Source organism: Penicillium argentinense, assembly GCF_028826775.1.
Source record: "Penicillium argentinense strain IBT 30761 chromosome Unknown utg000009l_segment0_segment0, whole genome shotgun sequence".
Classification (NCBI taxonomy): domain Eukaryota; kingdom Fungi; phylum Ascomycota; class Eurotiomycetes; order Eurotiales; family Aspergillaceae; genus Penicillium; species Penicillium argentinense.
Window position 1 is genome coordinate 5,350,787 of NW_026622668.1, and position 25,180 is coordinate 5,375,966.

At 53.4% G+C, this 25,180-nt stretch overlaps 11 protein-coding genes across 11 annotated transcripts; 9 read left to right on the forward strand and 2 right to left on the reverse strand.

Annotated features, from left to right (window-relative positions):
* Positions 1–317: 317 nt before the first annotated feature.
* N7532_009576 (oxidoreductase, short chain dehydrogenase/reductase family) lies at positions 318–1,369 on the reverse strand (the record flags this gene model as incomplete). The annotated part of the gene is made up of 4 exons (XM_056622067.1): positions 318–518; positions 570–683; positions 744–855; positions 915–1,369. 4 exons carry the CDS (start codon positions 1,367–1,369, stop codon positions 318–320), a joined length of 882 nt encoding a protein of 293 aa, XP_056472873.1.
* Positions 1,370–2,585: 1,216 nt separating this feature from the next.
* N7532_009577 (uncharacterized protein) lies at positions 2,586–4,811 on the forward strand (the record flags this gene model as incomplete). The annotated part of the gene is made up of 13 exons (XM_056622068.1): positions 2,586–2,650; positions 2,722–2,844; positions 2,909–2,927; positions 2,981–3,170; positions 3,232–3,278; positions 3,334–3,388; positions 3,447–3,565; positions 3,623–3,889; positions 3,942–4,063; positions 4,116–4,288; positions 4,351–4,416; positions 4,471–4,551; positions 4,606–4,811. The coding sequence occupies 13 exons, from the start codon at positions 2,586–2,588 to the stop codon at positions 4,809–4,811; spliced, it is 1,533 nt and encodes a 510-aa protein (XP_056472874.1).
* Positions 4,812–5,285: 474 nt separating this feature from the next.
* Positions 5,286–7,900, forward strand: N7532_009578 (Zn(II)2Cys6 transcription factor; the record flags this gene model as incomplete). The annotated part of the gene is made up of 7 exons (XM_056622069.1): positions 5,286–6,458; positions 6,509–6,761; positions 6,815–6,934; positions 6,984–7,385; positions 7,436–7,518; positions 7,583–7,641; positions 7,699–7,900. 7 exons carry the CDS (start codon positions 5,286–5,288, stop codon positions 7,898–7,900), a joined length of 2,292 nt encoding a protein of 763 aa, XP_056472875.1.
* A 502-nt stretch (positions 7,901–8,402) lies between these two features.
* N7532_009579 (uncharacterized protein) lies at positions 8,403–9,696 on the forward strand (the record flags this gene model as incomplete). Its single annotated transcript, XM_056622070.1, has 5 exons — positions 8,403–8,481; positions 8,543–8,853; positions 8,922–9,032; positions 9,109–9,409; positions 9,632–9,696. 5 exons carry the CDS (start codon positions 8,403–8,405, stop codon positions 9,694–9,696), a joined length of 867 nt encoding a protein of 288 aa, XP_056472876.1.
* A 306-nt stretch (positions 9,697–10,002) lies between these two features.
* N7532_009580 (Zn(II)2Cys6 transcription factor domain-containing protein) lies at positions 10,003–11,820 on the forward strand (the record flags this gene model as incomplete). Its single annotated transcript, XM_056622071.1, has 3 exons — positions 10,003–10,062; positions 10,125–10,661; positions 10,927–11,820. The coding sequence occupies 3 exons, from the start codon at positions 10,003–10,005 to the stop codon at positions 11,818–11,820; spliced, it is 1,491 nt and encodes a 496-aa protein (XP_056472877.1).
* A 2,163-nt stretch (positions 11,821–13,983) lies between these two features.
* Positions 13,984–14,499, forward strand: N7532_009581 (uncharacterized protein; the record flags this gene model as incomplete). Its single annotated transcript, XM_056622072.1, has 1 exon — positions 13,984–14,499. One exon carries the CDS (start codon positions 13,984–13,986, stop codon positions 14,497–14,499), a length of 516 nt encoding a protein of 171 aa, XP_056472878.1.
* Positions 14,500–16,158: 1,659 nt separating this feature from the next.
* Positions 16,159–18,317, forward strand: CweA (uncharacterized protein; the record flags this gene model as incomplete). The annotated part of the gene is made up of 2 exons (XM_056622073.1): positions 16,159–18,119; positions 18,197–18,317. 2 exons carry the CDS (start codon positions 16,159–16,161, stop codon positions 18,315–18,317), a joined length of 2,082 nt encoding a protein of 693 aa, XP_056472879.1.
* Positions 18,318–19,043: 726 nt separating this feature from the next.
* Positions 19,044–19,490, forward strand: N7532_009583 (uncharacterized protein; the record flags this gene model as incomplete). The annotated part of the gene is made up of 1 exon (XM_056622074.1): positions 19,044–19,490. One exon carries the CDS (start codon positions 19,044–19,046, stop codon positions 19,488–19,490), a length of 447 nt encoding a protein of 148 aa, XP_056472880.1.
* Positions 19,491–19,648: 158 nt separating this feature from the next.
* N7532_009584 (WD repeat protein) lies at positions 19,649–21,163 on the reverse strand (the record flags this gene model as incomplete). The annotated part of the gene is made up of 2 exons (XM_056622075.1): positions 19,649–20,864; positions 20,916–21,163. The coding sequence occupies 2 exons, from the start codon at positions 21,161–21,163 to the stop codon at positions 19,649–19,651; spliced, it is 1,464 nt and encodes a 487-aa protein (XP_056472881.1).
* A 161-nt stretch (positions 21,164–21,324) lies between these two features.
* N7532_009585 (uncharacterized protein) lies at positions 21,325–22,797 on the forward strand (the record flags this gene model as incomplete). The annotated part of the gene is made up of 1 exon (XM_056622076.1): positions 21,325–22,797. One exon carries the CDS (start codon positions 21,325–21,327, stop codon positions 22,795–22,797), a length of 1,473 nt encoding a protein of 490 aa, XP_056472882.1.
* Positions 22,798–23,476: 679 nt separating this feature from the next.
* On the forward strand, positions 23,477–24,259 carry N7532_009586 (putative GAJ protein; the record flags this gene model as incomplete). Its single annotated transcript, XM_056622077.1, has 2 exons — positions 23,477–23,479; positions 23,603–24,259. The coding sequence occupies 2 exons, from the start codon at positions 23,477–23,479 to the stop codon at positions 24,257–24,259; spliced, it is 660 nt and encodes a 219-aa protein (XP_056472883.1).
* Positions 24,260–25,180: the final 921 nt, after the last annotated feature.

Sequence of the window (25,180 nt, forward strand, 5' to 3'; positions counted from 1 at the left end):
AAGCATCACCAATTGAATTCTTCACGCCCATGACATATGATAGCATTGCACCCGAGCTACTGGACTTGGTAAGTGTACATCTTCACAAGTTGAACGTCCCGTCTCTTACACAAAGCAGACGCACAGCGTGGACGAGATGCTCGGAATCTCTATGAACTACCCACGATCATTCGACTTTACAATTTAACAATTTTTTGGAGATATCGCACTAGCAATAATCTAACTCTTCAAATCTCTCTAAATGTCTATCAAAAACAGAACCCAATCTATAACGCCAGACATGCCACGTCCAGTTCATCATTCCATAAAGCGTCCATTTATGCCGAGGCACAATGACCACCATCAACGCGCAGGTCGGCACCGGTCATCCAGGCGCTGGCGTCGGTCAGCATGTAGATGGTGGGACCCTTGAAGTCCTCGGGAGCGCCCAGGCGGCCGAGCAGGGCGCCGCGCATCCAGGTCTCCTCGACCTCGGGCTTCTCCTTGAGCAGGGCGTCGGTCATGGCAGTGCGGATGTACTGTGCGTTGCATTAGTGAGGGTTTGTTATTTCTCAAGTTGTTGAACTTACGCCGGCGGACAGGGTGTTGACGCGGATGTTGTGCTGGCCCCATTCCTGGGCGACGGATCGGCACATCTGGTGGACGGCGGCCTTGGAGGAGTTGTAGGCGGTGCAGGTGAGGCCCTATTATTGACGCGGGTGTTAAGAGGCGTGTCATGAATTTGAAATCGCATTGCAACTTACGCGGTTGGCGATTTGGCCGGACATCGACGCTATCATCACAATGCTGCCGGCGGACTTCTGGTCGACCAGAATGCGAGAGAAGTGCTTGGCGGGGATGAATGTTCCGAGTACGCTGGAAACCCAATTGTTAGCTGAAGTTCTTGCGAATTTCCTTCTTGAATAGTCACTTACTTGACATCCAGCATCTTGCGGTATCCCTCAACAGGGTAGTCGAGAGCGGGCACCATCTGCTGAATACCAGCACAGGTAATCAGTCCGCGCATCGGCCTGTTTCGCTGCTTCGCGTCGGCGGCAATCTGCTCCAATAGAGCCTTGGTCTCCTCCTCGTCGGTAATATCGCACTTGGTGTAGGTGGCCTGCAGACCGTGCGACTTGGCCAGCTTCTGAACCCCAACCCATTCCTCGGGGCTGGGCTCGGGGAGTAGATCCAGGCACACCACGTCGCCGCCGGCTTCCAGAACCGCGGTGGTCAAGGTCATGCCAAGCCCGCGGCCTCCTCCAGTAATTACGACGGTGCGACCGGCGAGAGAGAAGAGGTCGTTAGTGGGCGCGAATGCGGCCGGAGTCTCTTTCGACTCGGGGACGACCGCGTGGGTCGTGTGGTCGAGGGAAATTGCGGGGGCCATTTTGAGAAGAATTTGAGGTTAGGAAGGAGGTGTGAAAGTGATTAATTGCTATGTAGGCTGAAATTTTTCAAGGATATGCGCTTCATATAGGAAATTTGAGTTGCCATGCAGCATCCACTGCTCGCCATACTGGCCAGTGGTTATACATTGCCGAAATAGGGAATGTCGAGCATGGAGGACCACAGTGGAACGCGCATCGAAGCAATCATCTTTGTCTGAGCTCCATTTTTCGAGACTTCTTCTCCCGAGCCCGACAAATCATGCCGATTGTCACGGGGCCGGTCCGAGTGCTGGTGGGAAGGTTTGGGGTGCAAGGGGTTACTAAATGCGGTAAGTGGCCCATGTCCATGCAGAGAGGGCGCGGGGCATGGGGTAAATGGAAAAGAGGGTACTACCGCATGGGGCATGGAGAATGCAGTGCTCCATCGCAATCTGCGATGTCGACGGGGAAACGCTGAAGCGAACAGCAGCGCCACGCGAGTAGCCCGCGAGGCAAAGTGCCCCACATATCCGGCCAATCATGTGGAGTTAATCGCCGCAGCAGCGCTTAAATTTTCCAAATTAGGTAGTGCAATAAACTCTTACCGCATTGGGCAGCCCATCGCGCACAGCCCGCGAAGCTTTTCGCCGGCACGGCGCCGAATTGATGGGGACTCGGTTCGGCCCAGCCTTTCATCAGCCCGAGTACGCGTCTTGGGAATAATTCTGCGATGCGATATTGCAAATTCAGCTGAAGAAGATATCTGGGGTCCTAGAGAGAATAGTTGTGTGCTGGCGGGAACAGTCACTTAGTGTCGTAAACTCTTAAGCTGAATCCGCATGGAAGTGGCAGTAAAGAAAAATGCACGCAAAACAGAAACACCCTCGACAAAGGCTGCTCCATGCGGTATTTTCGACATCAAGCCTCCCCCATATGCACCCCGCAGTCCCGGACGTCGCCCGCTTCAGGAACACGGGATGTCATTCTGGGGCACGCGAAATTCCCCGGTCTTGCCTTCCGCCATGGAAGCGCGGAACCTTACATGGCGCCACCGATTCACGCTGCATGACGGCCCTCGTACTTCTTTGACTCTGTTTTATAAAAGGGGGCAGAACCCCCACTGCCCTTGAGATTCATGAACAGGCGTTGTTGACCTTCTACTCTCCCCGCGACTCCCGATTCCGGTTTCTCCTTAGCTGTCGCTTCGCTTAAACACCTTCATCGCTAGCTGGGATCATGACGTTCCTGACTGGTCGACCATTGGCGTGGGCCATCACGGCCACTGCCGGCAGTGGCTTTCTGTATGTACCTCGTTGGTGTGGGGTCGGCGGCCGTTGATTTTATCCCTTGCTGACTGCCGGGGTCATCACAGTTTATTTGGTTATGACCAGGGAGTGATGTCCGGCCTGTTGACAGGCGACGCCTTTGTTGCGCGATTCCCGGAGATTGACACGACCAAGACGGGTCATGGCAGCTCTTCTTTGCAGGGCACAGTGTAAGTGGAATCGAGTCAGTGAATCAAGACCGAGATATGGCTCTAACAAGCGTGTGCTATTCAGGGTTGCTATCTATGAAATCGTGAGTTGACGTGAATAGATTTCTCGCTCAAAGCAGAATACTCATGAGTCTAGGGTTGTTTCTTCGGCGCCATCATCTCCCTGTTCATTGGTGAAATGCTCGGTCGACGCAAGTGCATCATGGCCGGCTGTGTGATTCTCAGCATTGGCGCCGCTCTTCAATGCAGTGCATATGGAATCCCGCAATTGATTGTGGGCCGTATTATTGCTGGAGTTGGAAATGGTTTAAATACAAGCACAATCCGTGAGTTCCGTTGGCCAGTGACTGCACTATCTTAATGACTGACGCCATTGCCTTGCTTCAGCTGTATGGCATTCGGAATTGAGTAAAGCAGCGAGTCGAGGAAAAGGAGTATGTGCCCTTCTATTCTTCTAATCTGGCGACACCATACTGACAGCGGCGACAGCTGGCCATTGAATTGGCTATCAACATCTTTGGTGTTATGTTGTCCTACTGGGTCGGTGAGTATACCCGAGTTGAGCTTTCTGTCGTCTCCCGTGCTAACTCCATACCCGCCAGACTACGGTTTCTCTTACAACGGCAGTGAGGCGCAGTTTCGCTTCCCCATTGCACTTCAGATTCTCTTCGCTATCGTCACATTTATTGGAATCTGCTTCCTTCCTGAATCCCCTAGATGGGTAAGTGAAATCCGCTAAGTCTCAATTAATACGGGCTCGTGTTGACAATTTGTATAGCTTATCAAGCACGGAGACGAAAGCAAGGCTCGTCATGTCATCTGGATGCTCCAGGACAATGCCAGGGAAATCGACGAGAACAACACTGTGGTCAATGTGGACGTTAGGGATATCTCACAGGCAATTCGCGAAGAAACAGAGGCTTCTGCGGAAGGATCATTCAAGCTCCTTTTCACCAATGGTCCACAGCGCTTCCTGACCCGAACCCTTTTGGGCATGGGTGGACAGATGATGCAACAGATTTCGGGCATCAACCTCATCACCTATGTGAGTTATTCAAAGAAAATCATCCTATGATCCTCAGCTGACCATAGATTAGTACGCCACTTTCATTTTTGAGAACTCTGTGGGAATGGATCACAACCCTGCTCTGTTGCTGGCCGGTTTCAACGGCATAGCCTATTTCTTCTCATCCTGTGTGCCCATCTGGGTTATCGACCGGTAAGAGGCTATCACTATCGAAGACACGGAGCTTACTACTAACATAATATAGTCTGGGTCGTCGCAAGCTTATGATGTTTGCCGTCATTGGACAAGGTTGCTGCATGGCTATCCTCGCAGGCACTGTCTGGGATGGTGGCCATTCTGCTGGTTTGGTTGCCACGGTCATGCTCTTCCTGTTCAACTTTTTCTTTGGTGTTGGCCTTTTGGCCATTCCTTGGCTCTGTATGTCTCCTTGATGAGTGATCGTGATTTCATTGGGAGAACTATGCTAATTTACTATGCAGTGCCTGCCGAGTACGCACCTCTCGCTATTCGAACCCGCTCCGCCGCTTTGGCTACTGCGACCAACTGTATGGAGTCTAAAAAGCACCTCCTTATTTGCTTTGAACTAACAATATATGTAGGGATTTGCACCTTCTTGGTCGTGGAGATCACGCCTGTCAGCATTTCCAACATTGGATACCGAACCTACATCTACTTTGCCGGTATGCACTCTTTCTGGTATCTCTCGATAGCTACCACTAACACAACCTCTGTAGTGTTCAACTTTTGCTTCTTCCCGCTCATCTACTTCTTCTATCCCGAGCCGCGCAACCTCACGCTCGAGCAGATCGATCATCTCTTCACGGGGGACAAGATCCAGCTCCATTGGCACCCTTCAATGGGCATGGCCGGCGATGCCGATGTTCGTGTTGCCCATGGCAAGGAAGATCCCGAAAGTGTGGAAACCCACCACTTCGAGTAGAGGTGTCGTCTGCCGGGACATTTTGTTACATTATACAAGCCAGCTAAGCTGGCACTGTTGTAGTTTTCATGAATCAATGAGATCTTGGTCATTTCCAACTTTTTCACATTTCTTCTCCACATTTGCACTTCGAATTGGTGAGACTTTACAAATTTATCACCGATCGTACTTGACGTAAGACCGACGATCATCTCGCTTGTAGCCGTGTTCCTGGCAACCGATTGCCGCATGACGGCGCCCGCCACTGTTCGGGCAAACCCCGCGAAACCTTCCCCACGGTCGCCCCCAGAATCGGCCTCGCTAGGGACGCCGACCAACGGCAGCGCGGCCGGTGGGGCCGGTCGGGGAAGGTGGCTGCCCCGCGCTTAAACGTTCCTTTTTCGGCAGGTGCGCTTTTCATCCTTCTATTTCCCCGTCCTACAGTCTCCCCATGTCCACCCCCGGATTCTAGGATGCTGACCCTTGCACATAACAATGGACAACTCCCTCGCGAATAGCCCCTCGGCGGAGCTGAGCAACGACAAAGGCAGCTCGCCGGGAATACCGCAGAAAGATGTGCAAGATCCGAAGCAGTCCGAGCCAAAGAAGCGCACGCGGACGGGCTGTTTGAACTGCAGTCGCCGTCGTCGAAAGTGCGATGAAGCAAAACCTACTTGCACAGGTTGCAAGCGCCGGGGCGATAAATGTCAATGGCGCATGCTGGGCTCATTCCGCGATGCCAACATCAAAGTGCTGGATTCTGATCACCCGTCGATGAGCCAGGGTGTGGCCGCGAACAAAAACAAACGCCAAAGTAGATTCAAAATCTTGAATACTTTGCCGGAGCAGCCTCGTACCAGAGGCACGAAGCGCCCGAATGAGACCAGCCCCGATCGGCCGATACGTATTGGCTTCTCTCCCTCGCCTTCAACGATCAATGACGACTCCATATCGGCAGTTACTTCGGTGCCAGAAGTGCAGAACAACATCAATACCACTCCTGGGCCTGTGGGTGAACCTTCCAATTCTGTTGATGTTGGTCCGACTCTGTCGCCGCCGCTCTCGGGAGATACCTCCTCCCATTCTTCACATCATCGGAGTCACGCCTCTCCACACCATGACCACATCGGACCCGACACGTCTCAGTTGTCCCAGCCTGGGTCAACAAGCCATGCGCCCTACCAGACCAACCTACGTTGCGAATTTCAATCCCAGCTGTCAGGGGATGCATCGCCTCACGGCTATCTGAACTCCAGTCCGGAATACGTGATCGATGACCTTGCCGCGCTGAGGAATTTGACACACGGTCCTCCGTATCATTCTTCTGTTGAAGGGTCATACCAGACTGTTCCATCGCCTGTATTCGACCACAGTGTCTTCTCGGATCCGGCTGACCTCAACAATGATGTCTTTCTTCCGGGATCCGCCTATGAGGCACTTCATACAGCGTTGCGAAATCGTCAGCTGTGGACGGCCCGGCCTGATGTGCCAACTCGAACTAGCTCCCGCGAGTCTATTCCGCAAGTGCATACGCCCTCGGCATTCAGCGATGACTCTTTCAGATCCGGGCGACAGCCTCGACGCTCCCGGCCCGGTCGCTATTTTGAGTTGTCTCCTGAGCGAGAGCATATCTTGTGGCAAAATTATCTGAATGAAATATGCTCATGGGTAAGTTTCTTCACCTCAATACGAAAAGGGCTTTTGATTGATAATAATAGCTCGACATGTTCGATAATAACCGACACTTTGCATCGACATTTCCTCAAATGTCAAGGACTGCTCCTCATCTACGATACTCTATTCTAGCTCTTTCTGCTCGACAGCTGGAGAGGGAGCAGAATGAGAAGTCACAATCCGAGAGTTTGTCTCTTTATCAAGAGGCTATTCACCTTCTGCTACCTGAGTTAGAGAGCAAGACCACACCCGTCATTGCGTCTTGTGTCATCCTGTGTGTTCTGGAAATGTTGAGCTGTATGTGACCAACGCAAGCCACATTATTCCTCGGTTCTTGCTGACAACACCAGGTAACCCAAAAGAGTGGAGGCGCCATTTAGATGGCTGTGCCTATCTCATTCAAGCGGCTGGTATCAATGGATTCTCAGGGAAGGAGGAACAGGCGCTCTTCTGGTGCTTTGCGCGAATGGGTATGTAGCCTCTTCCATCCAAAGTCTGTTCTTTCTAACAAGTTGACAGATGTATGCGGTGGACTCATCTCCGAGGAAGAAACCATCATCCCAATCCACAACTGGAGACCCAAAGATATGAGCTGCTCTGAAGCATCGCACTTGTTCCTCTCTTCAAACAAAACAAACTTCGACACCTACGCCAACTATACCGTCTACTTGTGTGCAGAGACCCTCAGTGTTCTCTTCGGATCTTCGTCCAAAACACCGCATCCATGCACCTCGGGTCAATCCTTCTCTGACGAGGATGGAAACTCATATGTTCATCGCTGGGCGGAGCTTTTTAGCCACGTGGAGCAGTGGTATGAGCATCGGCCGAGCCAAATGAAGCCCATCTTCACAGTTACCACCCCAGGCCACACTGGGAGAGACCGACCGTTTCCCACAGTGTTGTATGGGAATGGCGATGCCAGTATGCTACCTGCTAATGTATTTGACCGATTGACACTGACATTTCTCCAGTTTCTGGGAACCAACTCTATCATGTGAGCGCCCTTTTGCTTCTTCAGCAGAAGCCAAAAACACTTGTTCTTTCTAAAAAGCCGGTGAATAAACTGTCCTCATTCGATCTTCTCCCATTCCAGAATCCTAGCTTATGCTCTGTCCCAGAAATCTGTTCTTTGGCATGCACGGCAAATTTGTGCCATATCCGCATCAAATGCGCATCAGTAAGTGCCCTCCTTGCTCTTCAAACACATCACAGCAAGGACGCTAATTTTCTTCAGTGGCTGTTGGACCAATGCACTCCAGCCTCTTTGGATCGCAGGCAAGGTCATGTCGCACTACTCCGAACACGAAGCTATCGTCGAGACGCTGGTCCGAATCGAGCGAGAGACTGGCTGGGCCACGGCATGGAGAGTTGAAGACCTAAAGGAACTCTGGGGTGATTATGATAACGAGGACGACTATGACTTTGACATGAATTGAACAGTATGACACGATGATGGAACATTGGGCTGTATATAGAAAAGGCATTTGAATTAGCAGAACATGGGCAATTTGGCCATTCTTTCCCAAACTTATCAGGTCTGCACCGAGTCTCCCCTGGATATTTTCCACGTGCATTCATGTTGATGGAAGCCATCGTGCGATGTGAGCTCCATCTTGTTGTGCAACTGATGATCTCGGACCAGCTCCGTGCGGGGCGGATGTGCTCGAGTCGAGGGCCAATATCCACTTCATACACCAGCGAATTGGAAAACAACGCGGTCCGAGTCTTAAATACTTGAGGATTCTTGGCATGAGAAAGGCTGGGGTTTACTATGTCATTCTCCGGATCATCGGCTCTGGACTCGACTCGAGGACTGTCGGATCTCGAAATACTTCGACCCCGCATCCTTTTGCGATCAACGCCGGTATAAGAGTGCGGTGTGTCGACATCGACAGTTCCCTCCCTTCAAGATCTTCTTTTTTATGTGATCGTTTGAAAATGTCGTCGTCCGTCCCCTCGCAGTCTGCGCCCTTGGGGCCACAAACCAAGATTGCGCTCGAGTCCAAAGTCATCGCGAGTCCGTCTTTCCTTCGGTTTCAGTACCAGAAAATGGAGATACAAAAGGCTGACTCTTCTAGTTACCGGCGCAAACCGCGGAATCGGACTCGGCATCGCCGAATGCTGTCTCACCAATGGCGCTGCCCGGATTTACTCCATCGACATCGGCGAGGTCGGCGACGACTTCCACGCTTTATCCAAGCGCTTCCCTAACCAACTTTTTGCCGTCCAAGCCGATGTGACACAAGAAGCCAGCATCTCCGCGGCAGTGGATAAAATCGTGGAGGAGGCCGGGGCGCTGCATGGAATGGTTGTGAATGCAGGACGGACGAACCACAAGGCCGCGCTAGATTTCACGACCGAGGAGATTGAGGCGCTTTTCTCTGTCAATGTGAGACTCCCTACCTCCTAGCTCTCATACTCTGTTTAATTTGGTTTGTGACTGACTTGAATGATTAGCTTTTCGGTGCATTTTACACGGCCAGGTGTGCCGCCCGTGCATTCATCAAACTGGGCATCAAGGGAGCGATTGTGTTTACGGCTTCGATGGCTTCGTATCGACCCAATAAGGTGAGCGAAATTATCCCCTGCTCCATATTGGCCCTGTTGTCTCGTGTATTTCTCGATCATCAGCTGACTTTCGCAGCGTGTCCCCTCCACCCCCTATGGCGCGTCCAAGGCTGGCATTCGGAACATGACCCACACCCTCGCGATGGAATGGGCTCAACATGGAATTCGCGTGAACAGCGTCTCTCCTGGGCTGGTGAACACGGCCATGACGTACTGGGTGCCTCAGCAGCCCGACTGGGAGCAGCAGTTGAAATACTATGGAGGATTTCCGCGCCTGGCGGAGGTTCAGGAGCTTGGGGGCGCCTATGTTTACCTGCTGAGTGATGCGGCAAGCTATACCACCTCCATCGACATCCCGGTGAATGGAGTTATTGGAAGTAAGTTTACTGAAAAAATATTATTCGACACTGCTGACTTTTTCGTGATAGTTTGTTAATTAGGTTTTTCAACGACTAAGCTTGATGATCATGTGTATTTAGCATTTCTGAAATGATATTGAGTATATTATGACATTGCGCATCGACGGGACTATGGTTCTAAAGCTGACAATAGTCACAATGTTTGCAGTACATTAATTAATTTTTTTTGTCTTCGTTCAGGGGCTGCTGGAACCGCGGCCAGTCGTAAAGTAGCTCGATCATTCTTTCGTGTACCGGATATGTAATCCATGCAATTTCCAAAGATGAACAGTGTTCGGCACATCTGTAGGAGTGGAAAGACAAAGCTGCACCAATTGGCATCGTTTTGATAAGTGCTGTTTCCTGTCAAATTTGTCAGGATTTGATCTGTTTTCGATCTGGCATCGTCATTGGGTGTTTGTGTGGCCGGTGGGTCGAGTGGAAACGGCTCGTGGATTTGCGAAGCTCGCAACGGGCGGCCTGGTCCCTCCCGCCTCAGCGAGGCGTCCCTCCTTAATCTGCCCCAGACACCGACTGGATGGACGTTACCTGCGTCAGCGCATACTACGAGCATGGGTGGCAAGCCTTTCCAGTCCAGGGGCTGTATTACCTGCAAGAAGCGCAAGGTCAAGGTACGCCCCTGGCCCCCAAATGCCTTAGCTCTGCGTGGGACAGCACTGACAGCGGGACATAGTGCGATTATCAAAAGCCCGAATGCGCGCGCTGCTTGAAGATGGGCGTTGCCTGCCAAGGCTATGAGAAACGATATGCTTTTGTCTATCGGAATGCTCCGGCAACGCAGCATGAAAACTCGAAGCATGCTCTCTCAAACCAAGATCCAGGGGCGTGGTCTCAGGATCTCAGTCGCGCTAATCGATCAGCGGTCCAACGGCTAGCAGTGCTAAACAATGGCCCATCAAAGCGGCAGCAAATGTTTTCGACTTTTTTCACTTCTTACTTTCCCGACAATAGCACTGGCAGTACTGCGATAGACCCGTGGCATACTCTGCTCTTGGGTGTCTCGCAGCTTCCAAATAAGTCCATCATGCTTGAAAAGGCCGTTGCGGCGAACTCTTGTATTTTCCTAGGGAAAACCAGAGGAGACAACCGCATCTTGAATTATGGGCTTCGACTATACAACGGTGCGATCCAACAGGTGTCGAACCAGCTCAGCCGAAACAACTTTAACGACGAACTCATCTACACGATTGCTGTGTTTCAAACTCTTGTGGTAGGGCCATTTAGAAGGCCTCACAGAGAAGAAAGAACAAACGCTAATTTTTGGTTCAGTCGCTCTATTGCCCCCAAAGCCTGGACGTCTGCCTCAACCAAGCCTCCACGACCGATAGGCTCTTGAAACAATGCGCTCAATACGCGAGTGACAGTCCCGTCGTGAAGACTTTATATTTGGCATTTTATCGGATGCGATTAGTATGGCAATTTTTCCTTCCATGATACTTCTACTCCCGGTGGTTCGACTGACCGGTCTTTTTTAGTTACTGTCATTGACGCCGTTTGACCCGCAAAGTGCAGCAGATTTGGCGGCCGATCGAGAGAAATCTAAAGCGTCTTTGCTATCTTTCGACAACCAGGCTATCGATGGACTGCTACTCCTTATGTCCGATATTTCGCCCCTTATAACCGCGGTCAATACGGCAGATGTATTCGACAATGAAGCCTGCCAGCAACTTCTATACGATTGCCTTGCTCATAGAGAGAAAATAATAGCATGGTACTCCCGAGAGGAAAAGAATATCGGTGGCCGCCCCTTTGTCTGCGCGCCTGGCGAGTTGTTCTCCACTAGACTTCTCCCTGCGACACATTTATTCGGTCCCTCTTACGATTTCTCCTCCCTGGACAATGCCAGGACACATGCTACCTTCTGGGCGGCACTGTCAATCCTCCAGGCGCTGATCGGTCAAGCTTATGTATACGCTTATGCCACCGCCGCCGGGGATATCCTCAGCAACAAAGAATATCTGCTTTCCGAATACTACGCCGACGAGATATCTCGGGCCCTGCCCTACTGCTTGCAAGACAGTATGAAGGCATGGGGCATCAGTGTGACCATCTTTGGCGTGAGCCAGATCGCCAAGGTGTATATGGAGCTCAGGCGCAAAGAAAAATTTATGTGGAGTCAACAAGCCTTGCAGGTCATGGGCGAGTTGGGGCCGGACCTTCCCCTACGCATGAGTGAGCTGCTGCAATATGGCTGGATTTTGGGTGAGGAATCCGACCGGGATGCGCTCCAGGAGGCCTCCCCGGTGTCGTCGACCTCGAAATCTACCGGGTCATCGCCATCTACCGCTTCTACCACACCACCAGGGGTGGATGATGCGAACGTCACGGATATGGCAGATGCGTGTTGTGTTGAGTTGCCGGAAAGGTGACACGAGTCACATATCCCTGCCGGAGCTTAGGGGTGTCTCAAACTCAATGTACCGGCAAGGGCTACCGTATTGTTCCGACCATGAGCCTGGGGCGCATCACAGCAGTCGGTTTACCCGCCGATCGCAGGAGCTGAAGAGGTTTCTGAAGACGGCATAGGAAGCGCTGGGCCCGAAGGCTCGTCGCGTGGTCTCAATTTTGTACATATATAATCCTATCGATACCCTTTTGTTTCTATAATATAACAATGAGCTAAATCACAATGGCCTCTAAAAGATGCTGAACTTCAAAATATAGTTATTATTCTCCTCAGATGACAACGACATAAGCGTAATTCCAAAGTTGCGGCCCCATAGACGTGCCGCGTGGGCGTAGTACCTACTACCTAGATAGGTGGCTCCACTGCGCAGGTGCCATCCAGCTCCGGCGGCAGCCGGGTCGCCCACGGCCGCGATTCCGAAGTGGAATCCATCACAATCACATGACCGGAAATCTTTCAGATTGATATAATGAGAAAGTGGGATTTAATTTCTATAGCATGATCGGATGAAAATTTTAAGTATTTTAACTTTGCTGACGAGCCAAATAAGAACACGTAGTGCACCGGGTACATCAATGGGGATCGGTGGGTAAACCTGAAATATATATCCAACATGAACATGAAGCGGAACAACATGAAGACACCGGTACGGTGTGAGATATCTACTTACCTGATCAAGGAGAACAATCACAATAAACTGCACCGTCTCTTATTGAAATAAAATGCTCTTTAGATTTTTCCACTCTTCCCGAAATGTCGGGAACCTAAGGTTATACGGATTGTTAACCTGACTTTTATCCCGCAACATGCATCTAGATCAGCGGCATTAGAAACTAGGGTTGTATGAGGAATTGCAGGGAAGCAATTTAGAGTTGATGGGATGTATTGGAATATTCTGTTCAAGAAAAAAAATATGGGATTGACTCAGGCCAATGACTAGTAGCTCCTGGCCGCTGTTTGAACATGGCCGTTGTCCAAATGCGGAGCGCTCAAGGGATGTCGATCATCTACGATTTTTTTGAATGCAAACTTTCGAAAAAGACACCGGTCGCACAAAGATACTATGGCATGCACGCGGTTAAAAAGGTACTAGAGTACTAGCATTGAGCGTCGAATTAGTGCGATAGATCGCGTTGGGAAGAAGGAACAAAAGCCGAGGTGAAACCTTTCCGACGCTATTGCTAGTCTACACTAGTGTAGGGTAGTCTATTGGCAAGGTTCGAATAGACCGTCGATGCACCACTTGGGGGCCAGTCATATCCAGAAGAAACCCCGTTAGCTCTACTCCGCACAGTTAAATTTCTCAGTCTCAGGCCGTCCCGCTAGATCAGGGCAAGATTCCCCCTATTGGAAAGGGGTTGGGGGACGAACGCGGTCGATGGCAAAAGACAGCGCACGGGGCGGGCGCAAAGATCAGCCACTAAGTCGACATTCCAGGCCGCAAGCTGCCAATGACTGCCGCAATGACTCCTGCAGGGGTGGACGATCCCTTCTCGACAGAGTAGGGGGTGTAGGAGGGAGGAATGCTTGTCATGGCGGCACGAGTCCTTAAATCTAGGGATGAAAACAGAGCCGGCAAACAGCGACCTTGCGCTAAGCGAAGAAGAAACAAGAAAAACAAACCAGCTTGCTGCTCAACAGGGATTCGAAGACCCCTACAGTACATTCGATTCTCTTTTTTCAGTCTAAAAAATTCAGATCGACCGGTCGCTAGTGGAGTGCGGTTGGGAAAATAGAAACGAGTGGCGTGTGTCTTTGGGAGTTGTTGTGCTTGCCTTGCGCGTCTTCGGACTAGCGTTCTCTTTGGGAAAACTGTCTTGCACTTGTGGACTTCCGTCTTCGTCTAAGTGATGCGCTTGCACCGGTCTGTGTGGGCTTGGAGCGCATTCCACGTCGACACGACATTGTTTATGTACGGGGGTGCCCCAGCTGTCTCCATCCCCATCGACGCCCTCGCCCACCCTCCCCTGCCAACGCAAACACTCGACAAACAAACAAAAAGGCCAAACCTGCGACGATCGATCTCGAATAAGACCAAGAAGGAGCTTCGACGATCATTGTCCCGGATATTCTAAACCACCCGTGCCACGATCCGTGGCAGCATAAAACAACGCAAACCATCGATATGAGCCTACATGGGCTCGGCGTGATTGGGGCCCAGGTGGCCGCGTCCATCAAGAGCAACGACGAGAAACGTCCGACATCACCGCACATTCGGTCGCCTCCATGCTCCATCCAGTCGACACCTGAAGCCACACACGCCCAGGAGTTTGACCCATCGATCGGGGCCAAGCCATATTCGCCTTTCTATCACCATGGATCACCTACGATCTCCTATGAGCAGATCACCTTCGAGACAAAGGGAAACCACAGCCAGAGCCATCTGCGAGATATCGAGAACGCCGGCCCTTACACGTCCCTGCGGACCGATAGTCCCCGTCGCTCCAAGCTTTGGGAGCAGCAAGAGAATCCGCCGCGTTCATGCCTGCATTCCTTGAGTTCGCGACAGCGGATGGCATTGAAAGCCGTCGTCGCCATCGTAACCGTGGGCAGTATGATCGCTATTGCCCTCGGCATCACTGCCGCGGTTGGTGGAGCTGCCTGGAGGAGTAGTAGCAAGGAAGTGGCCATGGGAGGGTAGCTGCTTGAGCAGGCCCCTGCCCATTGATTTTGACATCGCGACTCGTGATGGTGAATTGTCTCCTATGTTCTCTCCTTTTTTCCAATTTCACGAGATGGCTGGAGCCATCTGGATGGAGTTCGGGCGGCGTTGCTGCTTGTTTGCATTGTATTTTCTGGACTGCTGGATGGTGCGGGCTGCAATGCACTGTTGTACTCAACAATGACCATAATTGTAAATCTACAATGGAAACTGCGTGAATAAACATCGCCAGCCCGGCCAAGCCCCGCTAGTCCCAAATCATATAAGCTTGCGGAAGCAGTTCGGCCCGAGCACGTGACCCATTGGCGCTACAAAAATGCGCAAACTTTTCGCACTACGAAGTTCTTTTCTTCTTCATCAAAAAGTAACAGAACCTGCCACGACCCTCGTCCGGTCTTTCTTGACGAGCTTCACGACGATGGGTTGCCTTCGGTCCTACGGGACTGACCGGTTCTGGAGATAAATGCTCCCCGATAGGAAGTTCGTCTCCCGTTGGGTCCTCTTCAGTGAGGGCGATGGGAGGGGAATGTCGAAGACGGGATACATCTCTTTTGGGAAGTAAAGTACTGTAAACGTAGAGTCTGCGCGTGTCTGGCAATGGTGCGCGACAGATTTAAATCAGCAATTGTGTCGCTGTGTGCCCTGCCTCGAAATGGCAGGGTATTTGGGCTCAGCTCAATCATGCTCAGTCATGGCCGAGCGGTCTCCCGGAGGGACACCCGCGCGCGTGTCAATTTAGCTCCGCGGAACGTCGACCTTATTTACCTCTTGCCATCAACGGGTCGTTTGGGTGATGCCCATTGCCCAATATCTGATATTGACGTCACGAGGAATGTTTGCGTAGCATGGCAGTCCATGTTTCAAATCGTAATTCCTCCGCTCAACAAGCTTGTCCGAGGATCATGCATCGCTCATTGCTGGGTCCCTCGCGACGGCCATTGGGGCTCAGCACTTCAACCACGGCTATGCCCGTCATGACTGGCTGTGATGATCGTCTAAGGGGCTGTCGTGGTTGGCCGAGTCACTTGAAAATACCGATCCCTCGATGGATCCCACCCCTCTTGAGACCACCCGCGGAATGTCGCAGCACCACCTGAACCGCACGCCGTCCGGCATTTGTTTACGCCTTTGTTGACGACCTTCGATGGCCCAAGGAGCCTAAATTGCTCGTTCTCGAGGGATCTTCCATTCCTGCCGGCATTCTGTTGTGACTCCAGTGCTTAGCCCGCCCTCGAGGCCCAGTCTGCGCCAGTCGATGGCCCCGGACTCACATTCCACAGTCCAAATGATGATGGTGATCATGAATGCAAAGAAACTACTAAAGCTCAACTAACCTCGCCAGGAATGATTACATGCTTGCTGCTTTTCGGGAGTATCTTCCACTATTTGCTGCCGTTCTTTTGCCTGCTCCCGTAGCATCGGTCTACTGTCGCTCTTTATTAACAATCGCTCGATCCTCCCCCTTCCCTCTTCCAGTAATATTCTTTATCGAAATATTGCAACCATCACCATGAAGGGCTTCGTCGGCGGAATTCCCCTCGCTCTCCTGGCTGCTGCCGCGCAGGCGCAGGCCATGGAAACCACTGTATGTGATCCGCCCCATTGGTGCTGGACAGCTTGATATTGACCAATATCCAGATGAACAACAATGGTGTCCAGCCGCGCAACGAAAATGGCTTTGCTCCTCACCTTGGTGGCACTGCCCTCGGCGGACCCTCTGGAAATGACGAAGATGGCAGCTTCACCACTCCTTATGCTGCCAATGTCCACACCCATTCCAATGTCAACGAGTACAGCAAGGATGACCACTCCGTCAAGGTCAAAGACACCCACGTCCACCCTCCTTATGTTGGCCCCGGTCCCTACGGCCCTGCTCTGGGCCCCGGTGCTGGTCCTTTCCCTGTCAAGCGCGGCTGGCCTTCCGGCGGCACTGCTGAGGGTGGCCCCTCTGGCAATGATGAGGGCCAGTCCTTCAACATGCCCATCACTGGCAACTTCCAGACTGATGTGAACGAGTCAAGCGATGATGACCATTCCGTTAAGGTCAAGGACACCCACGTTCACCATGCCCCTGTCATCGCTCCCGTCCACCCCGTTGCACACTTCGATGCTCGTCCGGCTGGACACCCTCATGATGTTGAGGGTCCTCCCCACTTCAACGGTCGTCCCCATTTCGAAGGCCCTCCTCATTTCGGAGGTCCTCCCCACCCTCAGGGACCTCCTCACTTCAACGGTCCTACCGAATTCGAGCCCGGCCACAAGGGCCCCACCAACTTCGAGCCTGGACACAACGGTCCTACCGACTTCGAGCCCGGCCACCACGGCGAGGGTCCCAATATCGATGCTGCTCCGCATGTCGAGGGCACTCACGTCGGCCCTACCGGCGGTATTCACCAGGCCAATGACAACAACAACAATAATGACAACGGTGATCACTTCCACATTGCGGCCACTGACCTGCACCACGACTGGCAGAAGCGCTTCGGCCCCCCTGAGGTTGGTGGGACTGCTCTTGGAGGACCCAGCGGCGGTGGCCACGGCCCTGCTGGCTTCCACGGCCATGGCGGCGGCGGCACCGCCCTTGGTGGCCCCTCTGGCGATGATGGTGGCATCAACTATGGCCGACCCATCGACGTCGACACTCACGCCGGCGTGAACGAATACAGCAAGGACGATCACTCCGTGGATGTCAAGCACACCGACATCTACCCTGCTCCCGTCTCGCCTTTCGGCCCTCCCTTCAAGCGTGGCTGGGGACATGAGCACGGCGGCACTGCCCTTGGAGGTCCCTCGGGCGACGATGAGGGCCAGTCCTTCAACATGCCCATCACTGTGAACACTCACACTGGAGTGAACGAGTATAGCAAGGATGACCACTCCACCTCCGTCAAGAACAAGCACATCACTGATAACCCTGTCATTGCTGGCGGTCCTGGCCCCTACATCCCTGAGGGTGGTGTCTTCCGCCGTGCCTACGCTCCTGACCGCGTCGCTGGCGGCGGTGGTGGTGGCACTGCTGAGGGTGGTCCTTCTGGGGACGATGACGGTGTCAACTTTGGCAATCCCACCTCCGTTGGTGTCGACAGCAATGTCAATGAGCACCACGAGGACAACCACTCTGTCAAGGTCGATGACACCCACGTCGACCCCCCTCATTACGCTGTGCCTGAGTACCCTTGGATGACCTATCCCGAGGCCACCTACGAGGTCCCTAGGTCCCCCCCTGTTCACGAGACCCCCGAGGTCCACCAGGATCCTCGCGAGGACCACGAGGAGGTTCCGCAGTGCCACGCTGAGACTCACGAGGTCGTCCGTACTGTGACCAAGACGCAGTACAAGGAGGTTCACCCCACTGAGACGGTCTACCAGCAGCCTGCCACGTCGGTTGTTGTTCAGACCAGCGCCGTCCCTATGGGGTCCACCCCAATGGACCAGCCTGCCTCCAAGGTGATGTCCAGCGTCGTCTATGGCACCCAGGCTGTGCCCGCTCCGTCATCCACCCACCGTCCCTACCAGAGCTACAACTACAACTCTCAGCGCCCTATGAGCACTCCTGCCTACTCCATGATCCCTGTTCACATCCCCATGGCTAGCCCTTCGTCCAGCATGATGATGATGTCCATGGCCACCCCTCCGCACGCCACGGCCTCCCCAGCGGCGCGGACCCCATGCACAGCGCCAGCGCCTCGGCCTCGCCTTCCCACGGCACAATGTTCACTGGCGCTGCTAGCCGTGTCTCTGGTGGCCTCTTCTCGGCTGCCGCTGCCGTCGCCGGTGTCCTTGCCTTCGTCCTGTAAAGTGTGGATGGAGCTTCTTCTGGATGTGTTCAAGTGTTATGAGGAAATCCCTTGTCGATCGTTAAATTTATTTCCTATATTCCTTTCCTACTGTGTCTCTTTTCGTATAACTTGTATTATCTTCCTGATTCCTCTTCGCTTAATGATGGTTTTGTCTTCAACGAGGTCTCATGGTTTTCGAAATATGATTTCCTATTTTTCTTTAGTCATTCTCGTAAGCCCCATAGTAACTTGTATTAGCTTTATCCACTTCGAATGATCACAATGGGCAAGTTGTGAAGTTCCCGCTATTTCGTCTGGGCTCAATGTCGTTTTTAAAGTCAGGCTCCATCGACGATCCCCAAGTTCGCTATGTTTTCGTCATACCGAATCGTGTCTCCGCCCACCAACTTGGACATTCGCATTTGCAAGATTTAGATCCCCCCAGTCACATCTAGAACTCAGTCCCTTGCCTAGTTGCTGCAAACGGTCCTGTTCTACCGAGGCAAATTCATCCTCGATCAAGGCATCTCCACGCGTGATATCATCCCTCCATCATCTCCCAGCTTCGAGGCCTCGCGTTGTGACATCGTACCAACCGATGGCATGAACATCTATTTAAACCTCCAAACCGCCTTTATTCCTCACTTTTAATCAATCATTGATCAAGCACTATAAATTCTACCACTCTCGTCCACCTAAAATCAGAATTACCACACCCTTCTACTTCCACTTAACATCGCCAAAATGGTCCGCAACGAGCAGCAAAACCCCCACCAAGGCGGCAGCCTCTTCGACATGGCCGCAAAAGGCACCTCAATTCCTAACGACGCGGGCAAGATGAACACAATCCCCTCCGTCCCGCGCCCCGATCAGCGCTCCGAACACTTTCTCTACGATAACGAGGGCATCGCCCAACCCAACCCCGCAACCGCCGCAGACAACGCCACCGACCTGCCACGCTCAACTCGCGATGTAGGACAATCTGGCGAAGTGATCAGTGGCACTGGCAACACCATCCCCGCCAGCATTGAGTCCAAGCGAGCCTACATGGGCACGAATGTCCCTGGTGCCCCTGGAGACTCCCGGGATCAGAAGCATCACCGTCAGAACCGTGGTGCTTTTGAGCGGTATGCGAAGGAAGATGAGGACTCGCAGGAGCATGTTGGTTTGCATCAGGGTCGCAATGAATAAATGATTTTTTTTATGAATAATGTTGTGTTTCAAAATTGTATTAGTATCATGGGTTAGATGATATTACTGCTCATCAGAGCATTGTCCAATGCATTGTCATGAATCAGAATCACATGTGTCCAGGGCGTCATATACTGCACTATTTTCGTAGTCTAAAATCAGGTATACGATATTCCTGTTTCAGCTCCTACAAATCCCTTATAGATATCTTCAAGGACATCTCGTTTCCTCTTTCGACTGGCCTCTGCGGCTTCTTCCTCTTCGTCGGGCTCAGCGTCAGGATCATGGGAAGCCCAGGTTCGAATGGTACCGTCGCCATGGGCGGAGAAAAGCTCAATGCCTGCGCCCGTAGCGCCGTTTCCACGCCAGGCTAGATCGTTGATACGAGCGGCGCTGAGTGCAGTTGATAGACCACGAGCCCGGGAGGTAGTCGCTACTCCTGGTACTCGAAGGCGCTTGACGAATGTTCCCTCGCGAAGCTCGAGCATCAGAATCTCGCCCCGGTCATCCTGGTCATTGAAGTTCGGCCAGAGAAGAGTCTCATGGCCAGTAGTCATGATCTGCTTGGGTACAATCAACGGCGCCCGCTCTGCCAGATGGGATGAAGTGCTGTTTCTGACCCGCGGGCCAAAATGAACCAGAGTGTTAGCACCACTTGCAGTATCCCATACTCGGATCCGGGAGTCTTGTCCTGTAGTGACAATGTATTTGCTATCTGAAGTCCATCGCACACCCGTCACAGGACCATTGTGTGCACGGGAAACCGGTGAAAAGGCTGGACGTGGTTGGTAGGATGCTGGGACCTGGCCAGCTCCCGGAGGCACTAGTCCGACCGGGTCATCCATGTCAAATGTTGCGATCGCCGAGTTATGCCCACCCTTTCGGACATCAAACATGATGACCCTGTTGTCCACCGATCCCGATGCGAGCAGGTAGGGGTTGTGTGGTGCCCATTCCACCGAGAGCACGGCCCCATTATGTCCCGGTAGTCCATGTGTTGCCAATCCTGACCGCAAGTCTACCAATCGGACGGATCGTTCTGATGTCGCAACTGCCACTAGCAGTAAAGATGACGGCACAGTCGAAAACGAATGCGCGTACGGTGTGCAGTCGAGATTGAACGTATGTATCGGAGGAATATCAGGCGAGTGTAATGCGGACCATTTCAATGTCCGGTCATGCGAGGTCGAGAAGATGGTGGACGGGATCGGGTCGAATGGGTAGATGGAAAGGGAGGTGATAGCGTGTGTGTGTGCGTTACTGTGAGAGGGTTTGCTGACGGACGCACAGGCTCGGTAGATATGTTCAGGCTCCGAGCCTCTGTTCTCGAGATCCCATAAGCGAATGGAGGGGTCGGCGCCCCCAGAGACCATACTAGTACGCTTGTCAGAACGTAATCCAAGATGCAGGCGAGAAAGTACGTACTACCGCCCCTCGAACTGATCGATCGCCAGGCAAGTCACGCCTGACTTGTGCGCGAAATCTTCACCAGCTGAGTTATTCGGGGTCGAGGTTGTGTCATCTCGAAGCCGATCGGACGGTGCGGCTCTGCGACTGGAGAAGCGGATCCCCGGCGCCGGCTCCAGACTGTGAACCAACCGCTCGGTCTGCGCGACATGAAACACTTGCGGCGCGACAGACCCGAGGGCCCTGTTGAGTAGGTAGGAATTCATTCATTCATTCGGTTTGAGGAAGGGAAGTGAAGGTTCAAGTTGGGAGGAAAGGACGCCAGTGACCTCGTCGGATTAATGTTGTGCCGGCGCAATCGAATATTGTTCACGGCGCCCTGTTGACATTTCCACCTGCAACTGCCCACCCACCAAGTCGACGAGACATGTCTTACGATTTGTCTAGCAGGGACTGGAATCCTCCAGGCAGAGGAGGCACGACAGAAGAGAAATGCGTGCGGTGTCGGGAATTGCATCTCACGTGCAATCACGAATCACCTCGTAGCAATTATCGCAATGCTCGAACGCCAGTGGAATGCAGCTACACAGGGTCTCCGATTATCGTATCCTCACCACCTACGGAGCCGTCTCCTATTGTCCTGTCCTCATCATCTGCCCCGTCCCCACCACCTCCCCCGAGCGCTCGAGATGCAGACGATTTGCCGGTACCCGAACTCCAACTTGCAAGCCAAGAGGCAAGACAGAACCAGGCGCCCCGGAGACATGTAAATCGGGAACCCAGTGCCACCCCAGGTACACGGCGCAGGAGAGCACGGCAGACTCAGGTTCAAGTTCCCTGGTCGCGCATTGGCAATGACCAGAAGTTGTCGAAACCTCAACCTGCAGCAGAATCATCGAAACCTCAATATGCACGAAAGCATTCAGAGAAGATGCTTCGATACTTTCGCCGAGAGCACGTGCCTGTGCCCAAACGCAGGCGTAAACGCAAGCCCTTGTGGAAATGCGAACGGTGTCGAAAACTGTTTCTCCCGTGTAATCGGGACATGCCTTGCGGTAATTGTAGCAGTTGTCCAGCGCCCGTGAAATGCCGCTACAGAAGGTCGCCGCCACCTGAGGATGCTGCGCCGGCACCCGCACCTAAACCCGCGCCAGAGCCAGAATACAACTGGGCGAGGCAGGCGACTCTTTATGACGCAGTTGCTGGTAAGTGCTACCCCCCGGGGTCCACCAAATTTGAAAAGGACATTGCTAACATGTTATCACCAGGTCGTTTAAGCCGCCTCGGAAACTTTCTTTACAACGAAACTGGCAAGCTTGGACGCTTTCGTGATACGCCCAAATGCCAACGCATTGCGGGGCCAGAGGAGGTTGTCTTTTGTAGAGAAAGAAACCTGTCTAAGCGGGAAGCAAAATGCGCAGCATATATGGCGCACGAAAATCTTCCCGCCGACTGTCCTTTGCCGAGCTCCGATCTTCTCGAAACGATTCACGCCTACACTGCCGACTTCTACAGATATGCGCTTTCCGATGGCGGTCGAGGCAGCTACGGCAGCATGGACGAAACCGCATTATTGGCCATGGGGATCTTGATCGAAGAATTGGCGACCGAGTCGCTCGGGAAACAGGGCTACCGAGCTTTGCTGGAGGCGGAACCCAAAGCAGGCGAAATTTGCCAGCAAGCCGATTACATTCGAAGACCAGGTAGACGAGCACCACTGGAAGCAGCCATCGATGAACTGAAACGCAAGAAGAGCCACGAGCCGAGTCCCAAGGCGGAGAGCGTCAAGAGTCGTTCACGTAGTCGCTCGAGGAGCCTCGACTCCCCGGAGCCCAAGCGGCTCAAATTGGACCATGACCCGCCGGCGACTACTGTTGACGCCGTGAAAGAAGTTGATTGAGAAGATTGTTGCCGCTGATTCTATGGTCTGACCCATTGATGCATTCTCGATTTCTTATATATTCGGCTCGCAATTGGATCTGCCGTCAATCCGGAGACCGGCCGTGATGGCTTTTCTTGAGCGACCAAGCTTACTGGCTACTAGACCGTTCAGAACGATAAGTACAATCTCGTACAACAGAGAAACGGGAAACCCACCCTAGGGTAACCATCGATTGCAATTCATCGCTCACCGGCTTCGGCGTCATTGTGAAGTGATGTCAGCATCGAGATGGGTTCCACGCCCACGTCCAGTGTCAAACAGTCAGTGATGGGTGGAGTCAAACACTACGAGAGCGGTGCCAATTTGACTATCTACTTCTGTAGTGAGATTGCAGTCGCTACAATAGTTGAACTTACGAATGAACGAATAAATGAATGAATGTACTGATCAAACGACCAAGATTGGATTCGATTTCTTTGTGTAGAGCGAGTATCTTCTGAGCTGAGGGTCACGATATGAGGAGTCACGGGCTACGATTGAGTTGATTCTGCCGCTCCCATATTTTGGCACTCCACTCCGTCGAATGCTTGACGCCCGACTGCTCGATGTGGCAAGGCTTGACCACTTAAGCTTCGTTGATCAGATTGAAGACGTTTTCCACGCAGTGGCCCTGCTGGGGCTCTATTCATTTCCAGCCATGGTACGTGCCCCCCCCCCCCCCCCCCCCCCCCCGGAACAAGCGTCAGGTTGAGGTTGGGTGCGGACAAAGCATGCTTCAAGAGACCAACCCCCAATGGGCACGAGGTCACTGACGCGTCCCTAGCCTCCCAAGCTCTCGAAAAGCGACAAGCAGGATCGGATTGTGACTCACCTTCGCGCCACGGGAACCTGTCACACCCTCAAGGATCTCGAGAAGAGCCTCCCCGCGGTGGCCTCAATCAACGGCATTCAGGTCAAAGAGTACCTGCAGGCGCTCACGGACGAGGGCCGACTACGAGTCGAAAAGATCGGCAGTGGGAACTGGTACTGGATCTTCGGAAGTGATGAAAGAATCCAGCGCGCACAGCAGTTGGCCCGGGTGAAGACAGAGGTGGAGAGGGCCCGCAGCTGCTGGACCGACGTAGTGGCCGCCCTCGCCGCGGAGACCACGCGACGCGAGCAGGAAGCCGACGACCAACGCCGCGATGCAGAGCGCACGGCGCTGCAGGCCCAGCGAGCCGAGCTCCAGGCAGCGGTCGACCGGCTCCGGCGCACAGAGGCACAGACCGGGCTCGACTCGGTGAGCAGCAAGGGCGTGCTGCAGCTTCGGGAGGAGTTGGCGGGGTTCACGCAGGAAGCGATGCAATGGACGGATGATATCTACGTGCTCGAGGAGTATCTGCGACGGTTGGCGAGTGGGGACCGGGAAGTGGTCGCGGCGGTCCAGCGCGACTGTTATGGGGACGAATACGTGGAAGGGGAGGGCCTGCGCGAGCTCTAGGGCGCTGATTTCCCGTTTGTCCCCAGGGGAAGGAGACGACGGCGTCTCCAGAGGGCGGCGGCGTCGTCCTGGTCCGGCCCTTCCGAACCCGAGCCCTGAGGGCCAGGAAAGCTTAGCCTTGTGCCGTGAGCAGCAGAGAGACTGACGGAGAGGGGGGGGCGTCAGCGATCACCGTATGATAGCAGAATTAGGGATGACTGCGCCAAATGATTGAGTTCCCGTGTGAAACCGCCGTTTCGTGGTACCGTAGCGTAGGGTCCGTGTCGTTGCTGCCCAGGGACTAGTTCGAGCCCGCGAAGCTTGACTGGGCGACACGCGAATGGCAACCCGGAGGCTCCCAGGCTTCTCCGCCCTGCTTATCGCGCTCCCCTCCCCTTCTGCTTCCTCCTTCACCTTCTCTTCCACTGCGCCACGTCCCACATTCCCTGCGATTCCTGCGATCCCTGCGATCCCTCCGGCACCGCCCTCCAGCCACCCCCTCGTACTCTCTGCCCAACTCGCCGTCGAGGTGCTCGACCCTCGACCTCTTCGCGACCTGGCGCTTCGCTCTCGGGAAACAATGTGGTCGAGTGGCTATCGACCATAATCCCCCTTTGGTCCTCGAGGAACGTCTGTCGACAACCCCCCGAGGCCCCGGAGAACATACTACCCCCGTGGCGTTTGAATCCGGACCGTGTGGACTGGTCCTGGACGTTGGATTCCTCCCACCCAGAGCCAGGACGTGGACGTGCAGACGTGTGGCCGGTTTGTCTGGTCGTGGGATTGGCCTAGACGTCGGCTCTCCTGCCTACCGGGCCGCATTCTGCTCAAGCATTCTCCCGCCAGATCGTCCTAGGGGTTGTCTGTCCGAACGTGCCGTTGCCACGTCGCGATCTGCGACCATCTGATTATCTCTCTGCCCTCCTCTCCCCCACCCTTTTC